The sequence below is a fragment of the Pyrus communis genome, chromosome 17 (genome assembly GCF_041283825.1).
Source record: "Pyrus communis isolate YQ-2024b chromosome 17, ASM4128382v1, whole genome shotgun sequence".
In the NCBI taxonomy this organism is placed as follows: Eukaryota; Viridiplantae; Streptophyta; class Magnoliopsida; order Rosales; family Rosaceae; genus Pyrus; species Pyrus communis.
In genome coordinates, this window is record NC_142581.1 from 26,214,919 (window position 1) to 26,222,328 (window position 7,410).

Genomic DNA, 7,410 nt, shown 5'->3' on the forward strand with positions numbered 1-7,410 from the left:
GCCCATAACATATTCTGGCAAGGGCTTGCTTTTAATAATATGTCTGGATTATATATCTAAAAAATTTATCATCTTTGTCAAAAGCTACTACATGAAAAGAAAGAAAGAAAACAGGCTTTAAACACCCCTAGTGCTTTAGAACTTCATCAAACATACACAATTCATGAAAACAACGAAATCAATTTTGTATAGCAAAGACGAGAAGAAATAAATCGGGTGCATCCTTCATGGACCAAAAGGCCGAACACAACACACTGAAATAAATTCGGCCTAAAAAACTTTGACCACTAGTTGGATTCAGCTAAATCCATAAATCCCTCGCAGTTTTCTCAACAATCCATCATAAAAAATAAAAATTATCCAATGAATTACAGAAACAAAACAGAATCAGTACAAGATCAAACCTTTAGCTATTCATCTGACTAAATAGGAAAATAAAATTAAAAAACAAAAAAACAAAACTACCTAACTCAAATTCATCAACGGAAATCCATAGCTCAATCCGAACATACCCAATCACAATTTAGAAATAAGAAGAAATATGAATTAACAAATAAAAAAAATTGATTTTTAGAGGGACTCACCGAGTGATCGGATACGGAGGAGGCCAATTGACGAAGGTGAATTACAGGTTTTAATTTAATTGAATAAAGATGTTAATTAATTAATATGGAGTAAGAGATTCGCTTTCCCTTGACAGAGTTGAGCTCGAGGAGACCTAGGTTGAGTGACAGAGTCGAGCTAGGGGTGGTGGAGGAGACGACGAGGCAAGACAGCGAGAGAGAATCGAGTTGAGTTCGAGGACTCCAGTGACAGAGTTAAGCTCAAGGAGACCTAGGTCCTAAGTAAAACTAACGGTTCAGATTTGCTGGTAGGTTCATTTTCAATCTCGTTCGTCCATTGCAATTACAAACGGGCCAATTCGAGTACCTGTTTTTCTATACCTCTGGAACCGGTCCGCCCCTAAAATTTCAAAGCCCCAGTCCGCCCCGCCTCGTTTCTCTTTTTAAAAATTAGGAACCGGCCCGTACCCGCCTCAAACCTGAATTACCCGCCCCAATCCGCTGTTTCTATACCCGTTTGCCCACCCTTATCATTGATGATTTGTCCATTTGTGATGAGTCATATGCCACATGAAACTTTGTGGTACATCATTTGTATGCAACGAAATTTACATGTCTACAATCATGCACGTGAGTCTGAATCAATGGGCAAATATGAAAAATCAAATAAGAAGAATTATACCAATGGTCCCTGAACTTTAATTCAACTAGAGAAATTGTCCCTCAACTTTAACTCAATTCGAGAAATGGTCCCTCAACTTTAACTCAATTGTAGCAATGATCATTACAATATAACTTATTTTGACAAAATTCTGACATAGATGATGAAAATGACCGTAAATATATATTTTGATAAGTTAAGAAACCAATAATATAAATTTTTAGTTGAAAAACCATTACTATCAATTTAATTAAAGTTGAGGATTACTACAATTTACTTTTAGTTTTATTCTTTTGCACGCATCCCATCCGATCCCGTAACCCGTTCACTGAGCCAGGTACAACGTACGAATCCAAGATCCACAACCCATACCCAAACCCAAAAGTCCACCAGCAAATCTCAACGTTTGATCACTTCTATTCTTCATTAGTCTTTCAGTCAGACAGTCCATCTCTCTCCCATTGTTTGTTCAGCAATGGCAGGATTTCGATTGGGGCAAGATGACTCGGAGATATCGCAGCAGAGCCGAGCCGCACCGCCCGATCTCGTCTCCGACGATGAACGCTCCGTCGCCGCCGACTCATGGTCCATCAAGAGTGATTATGGAAGCACTCTCGACGACGACCAGCGCCACGCCGACGCCGCCGAGGACCTCTCAGCTGCTAACCTCCGTGCCCCCTCCGAATACAGGTTTGCTCCCCTCCCCTCCACTTCCTATTTGGTTTCCAGCAAAATATATGTAAATAAAATATTAATTAATTAGTGCAAAATTAAGTTATTAAGACTAAATCTTTGAATTTCTTGTTGTATTTATGCTTTTGCAGTTCTGAATTTCGAGGAAGAATTAATAGGCTATTAGTTTAGGAACAATTATTTCTTGTTGTATTTTTATTGATATTGTGGTACTTGCAGTTCTGACAAGGAGGAACCAGATGCTGAAGGGGTGACATCAATGCTAGGTCTTCAGAGTTATTGGGATGCTGCATATGCAGATGAGTTGGCGAATTTTCGGGAACATGGTCATACCGGTGAAGTTTGGTAAGCTTTTCGCAACTGTGCAAATTAATTTGTGATGCATTTCTTCTGGCTTTGGGGCACTGTAGACAACAGCTAAGTGGTAACATCAAGGAAATATCCGGAATCAAAGGGAACTCTTGAAGGTAGAGAGAGAAATTAGAGGGAGAAAGCTTTTTGTGTTGTTTGAGAAGATGAATCGTACAAAGTCTGGTATTCTAGAGGAATTATTATGAGCTTGTATATGTTTAAGCTAACTGTCTCTAACTAGCTAACAACCACAATTACAGAACTGTTAAGAATTAGTGAAACGCTATCTTGTGAAGATCACATGGGTTAATTTTTTACTAGCTACTAATTACATTATATGCATTTGTTGCCACTTTTCGAAGAGCCTTAGGAAAAAGATATTCATATTAGTGAGAGGAGATTGAAGAAAAACCTTTCTTAACAATATTGATATCCTTTTCATATCAACTATATAAAATGAAAGGGGGTGAATTTAAAATATTACCAGCCCTGCAAGTCACTTTTTGTAGTGATTTACCAGAGTTTGTCAACCTTTACTCCTTACTTTTATAAATCCAGAGTAGTGAGGGATTCATATTTTAGTTCCCCTTTGTGTTAAAGTGAGTAGATACTGTAAGGCGTGGAGCGTTTGATGATTTCAGCCCTCTATTTCTGTAGGTTTGGAGCTGATGTCATGGAAGTGGTCGCCTCTTGGACCAAAAGCTTATGCATTGATATTTCTAAAGGTCGCACACCAAGTCATGTTGATAATAATAAGTCTGATACTGTGGAACAAGGTGATAAGTATCTCTCAGGCTGGAGTGTACTTGACATCGGGACTGGCAATGGTTTGCTTCTTCAAGAACTTTCCAAGCAGGGGTATTCTTTTATTCATTGAACTTTGTCTCGTATTATATGCTGAATTAGATTGAATTCCTGTATGGAAGCAAATAAAATGCAAACTTGGTGAATCCTGTATCAGATTGGAATGTCTAGGCTGGAGACATCTTGTTTTAACTTTAAGGTTAACAAGTTGCCCATAGATGCGAGTCTCAGTATGTATGTGCCAATTGGTTAAAGTGATTTATGCATTTAGATTCTTTAGAATGATGTAGCAGTGAAGAAAGTTAACTATCAAAGATAAATAGGTAACAAACTTGATGGAAATGTGCAAATGCAAATGTCCTTAAACCCTTAAATATTTATTTGTAGTTTATAATAAGTTATAAGATTTAATGTAGAAACTTGAAGGATCAGGAGGTGGACAGAATGTTGACTCACCCAATCTAATTTTGTGATCTCAATCAAATCATCCCTTTATTTATTTAGAACAAGTCTGCTATCAGTTTTTCACCAACCTACTTACTCTCAAGTGCCATCACTGTCACCACTGCACATACGACACCTTTGCCGCTGTTAAATCAGGCTTCCTTTACTCATATGGTTGGTTATTTTGATATGCTTCATCCTCCAACAGTCAATTCCGTCCTAAAGGGGGCATGATATTTTGAGAATGTGCATTTGGCCTTTTTATTTGTGTTCAGTACATTTGTTAATGAGTTAACATACTGGCTAAAGTCAATTAAAAGAACCTTCCAATATTTAATCTAAAAATCTCATAAACCTTCTTTCTTCAATTGAAACTCTTAAAATCTTATTTAAATGGAATGTTTTGCTCCAGGATCATTCCTATGTAATTATTATTGGTTATTAGGCCCCAATTCACCCTCCCAAAAATACAATTTCAATGCTTAATTTCCTTTTTTGCCTCCCTTGTTGGAGGGTTGCTGAGAAGTGCTGGGAGCCAGAGAGTTGTAAATAAAATTGAGTCCAAGATTTCATGAAAGTTCTTTGGTGAGTGAATTTCCATTGTTTCTCTAAATGTCAGAGACACCATAATGAATGAAATTCTGGTGTTTTGGGTTCAGGTTCTCTGATTTAACAGGAACTGATTATAGTGAAGGGGCGATTGACCTTGCTCGAAGCCTTGCTGATCGTGATGGATTGCCAAACATTAAATTTTTGGTATACCTTTCCTTTTGACCAATGTTTTCTGGTATGTTTAGTCTTCGGAAAAAAATTATTAGATTTCTATAATCCTTATGCCTGTATATTTCCGGTGAACGAAGTTGTATGAAGCGAATTGTTAATGTCTTCCAAATCGTTGCTTGTAGTTAAGCTATTATTTTGATACTTCATTTCTACAATATTGTAAAATGAATTGTGTCACTATTTTTTAGGTTGATGATATTCTAGAGACCAAGTTGGAAAGGCAGTTCCAACTAGTTGTGGACAAAGGAACATTGGATGCCATTGGATTGCATCCAGATGGTTCTATCAAAAGGTAAAAGCCAGCATAGTATGCTATGCTGCATGTATTCTGTTACGATTATTACTCTTATCTATTTTCTGATTGATAATTCCTCTGTTTCTGTGTGAATGATTTGTCTAGTGACTTTAGTCTATCTAATTGCTCGGGGTTATTAAATAGAAGGAAAGTGGAGTTTGGAATCGCTAATTCATATTTTTTATACAGGGTAATTTATTGGGATTCAGTTTCACGATTGGTGGCTTCTGGTGGATTATTAGTAAGCATCTTCACTTTGGCTAATACTTGTTAATTAAAATTGCAGTTACCTTCATTTAGGGTGTGTTTTCAAGTGCTAAAAGGAAGAGTATAGATAATATATTTTGTTATGAACCCTAGCGCTTCTTGCCTGTTCACTTTGAAAGTGCTTGGTTTTGTTCTCTTTCTTTTCTCTTTAAATTTCTCTTTGAGAAGTTTTTGCTGCTTTCAACACTACCTGATGTTTCAATTGCTGTTGGGGAACACCATCGCAGGTGATCACATCATGTAACAGCGCAAAGGATGAATTGGTGCAAGAAGTGGAAAGTTTCAATCAAAGAAATGCGACGCAGGTTCATGAAACACGCAAAGATCCTCCTAAGTTTCAATACCTTAGTCATGTCCGCACGTATCCGACATTCATGTTTGGTGGATCCGTAGGATCACGTGTTGCCACTGTGGCATTTCTCCGGAACTAGAACACTGATCGTTGCATGTTATAGTTACATGGCTGTATGCAGTCAATGGATTTATGTTTCCACATCGAGAAAGTGCCCGTCTGACTTTGCAAGTTCTTTTGTTTGTTTGAACACCGTGAAACACTCTGATTCATTTTAAGATGTTTCTGTCGGGTTTTCTGCGAGTTACGCAAAAATTATACAGAAAATGTACATTTCGTTGTTAGTTCCTGTAATGTGTTTTGGTCTAATAGTTTACAAACTAGGTTATCGTTTCCTCTGTTCTTTGCAATTCAAATACTTTGTAAGCAGGGGAGCAGTTGATGAAGTTTTCTTTTGGGTTAAAAAGAAATATTTAGGTTTTGGTCATTTGACAAACCTACCTCAAAATATATTTTCCTCAATCCTTCTTCGTGAAACAACACAAATGCTAAATCACATTGACCTCTTATACACCTTGTTCAATCCAACGACTAGGAATAATTAAGGGTATGTGGGGGTGGGAAAATTACTTCCCAGACAGGTCAGCATATTTCGAAAAAAGTTTATAGTTGATCATTTTTCTTAAATAATAAAAGGCCCATTAATTCTCCATCTTCCTAATCATCTTATAAATTTGAGTCACACTGTTGTACATGCATGATTTAACTCTGTTTTATTCACTATAACAATATTGATCTAAAGACACAATTAAAAGGGCACTAGATGATGAAGATGTACGTTAAATACACAATTGTATGGGTCGACCAAGTGTTTAATGAAATGTCTCACCTAAAAAGCTAGAAAAAGGATTTTGACGATGTATGCGCCATTGTTGGAATGTAACGAGAATATAATCTTGCATCCATCACTACTTAAATGTGTCGCTGATGAACTAACTTATGTTCCCCACATGTTATTAGGTTTTTTCTATTGCACCCAATTTGTTTTACTTGTAACAGTTTAGCGTTAACCATGATTAAGACAGAATGATGGTGAGAAGTCACTCAGCGACTTTAAACACCAATATCATGGTAAGCAAATCAGAAGTTGCTCTGCACACATCGTTTCACCCTTTGCACACTTTTGGTTATTTTATCTCTTGATTTTCCTTTAAATTTTTAATTCAAAATTTTAGTTGTGTTTTTATTTATAAAAAAAAAAAAATTATCAATGGGTAAAAAATAAAAAAGAAACATTCCCATGTTCTGGAATGCTTATTCTACCTCCATTTCGATAATTCCATCACTATTCACACACGAGTAGTGTTTGCAAAAATGCTAGGAATATGATTATTTCTGTTCTTATTTGGATAAGCAAATTAGCTAGTCGAATTTATCAATGTTGAAGTGCATATTGAATGCAGGTTTGCTGTAGAGATTTCAGCCTTACATGTTTTTTCTTATAAGTTTTTTCAAAGGTTTTAACATAATGGATTCTGCACCACTAATATGTTGTTTAGAAGTATTTTTGTAATTTCTAAAGCACTTGAAGTGCATTTTGAAAGATATATTAGTTATGTGCTTCTTGTACGAAATACTTCAAGTGTTTTTTTTAGAATTCAGTTGTTTTTTTACTAAAAATATATAGATTTCAGAAAATAAATCCTAAAAGCATCTTCACTTAATATGTCAAATTTAAGCTATTATTTACTTTTCATAATTGTAATAAATATTTTTAAAACAAAAAATAATAATCTCAACCAAAAAAAAAACAAAAAACAAAAAACAATAATAAAAGTAATAAGAAAACATTTATTCCTAAATTAAAAATGGATTTAAAGTTGTTAAATTTGATAACAACTATCTTTATTATCAATTCATATCACACCACATAATAATTGACGCTGCGGAAAACTTTAATATTATTTTGGATTACTATTATTGTAGACGTTGACCTTTTAACATCTTTTTTAAAGATATTTTAAATAACTTCAGCATGATCTCAAACGTGACAATATTTTTTTGTTCATAACTTCTCTCGCTACTTAAACTATAGCTGAGTTAGCATCAGTTTAAATTATTACAGTTTTACCAGTCATTCAAGTAACCCAATAAATATAATGTACTAAATTAAACTGGTGAAACAAACTACCATAAAAGCACTTTCCGTAAAAATTCATTTTACCCTACTTACGGCGGGCGCCCATCTTATAAAATT

The 7,410-nt window shown here is 35.3% G+C and overlaps 1 protein-coding gene across 1 annotated transcript; it reads left to right on the forward strand.

The window, feature by feature from the left end:
* Positions 1-1,482: 1,482 nt before the first annotated feature.
* LOC137707731 (uncharacterized) lies at positions 1,483-5,497 on the forward strand. The gene is made up of 7 exons (XM_068446642.2): positions 1,483-1,914; positions 2,137-2,262; positions 2,926-3,126; positions 4,176-4,272; positions 4,488-4,591; positions 4,784-4,835; positions 5,089-5,497. The coding sequence occupies exons 1-7, from the start codon at positions 1,700-1,702 to the stop codon at positions 5,290-5,292; spliced, it is 999 nt and encodes a 332-aa protein (XP_068302743.2). The 5' UTR covers positions 1,483-1,699; the 3' UTR covers positions 5,293-5,497.
* The last annotated feature ends 1,913 nt before the right edge of the window (positions 5,498-7,410 follow it).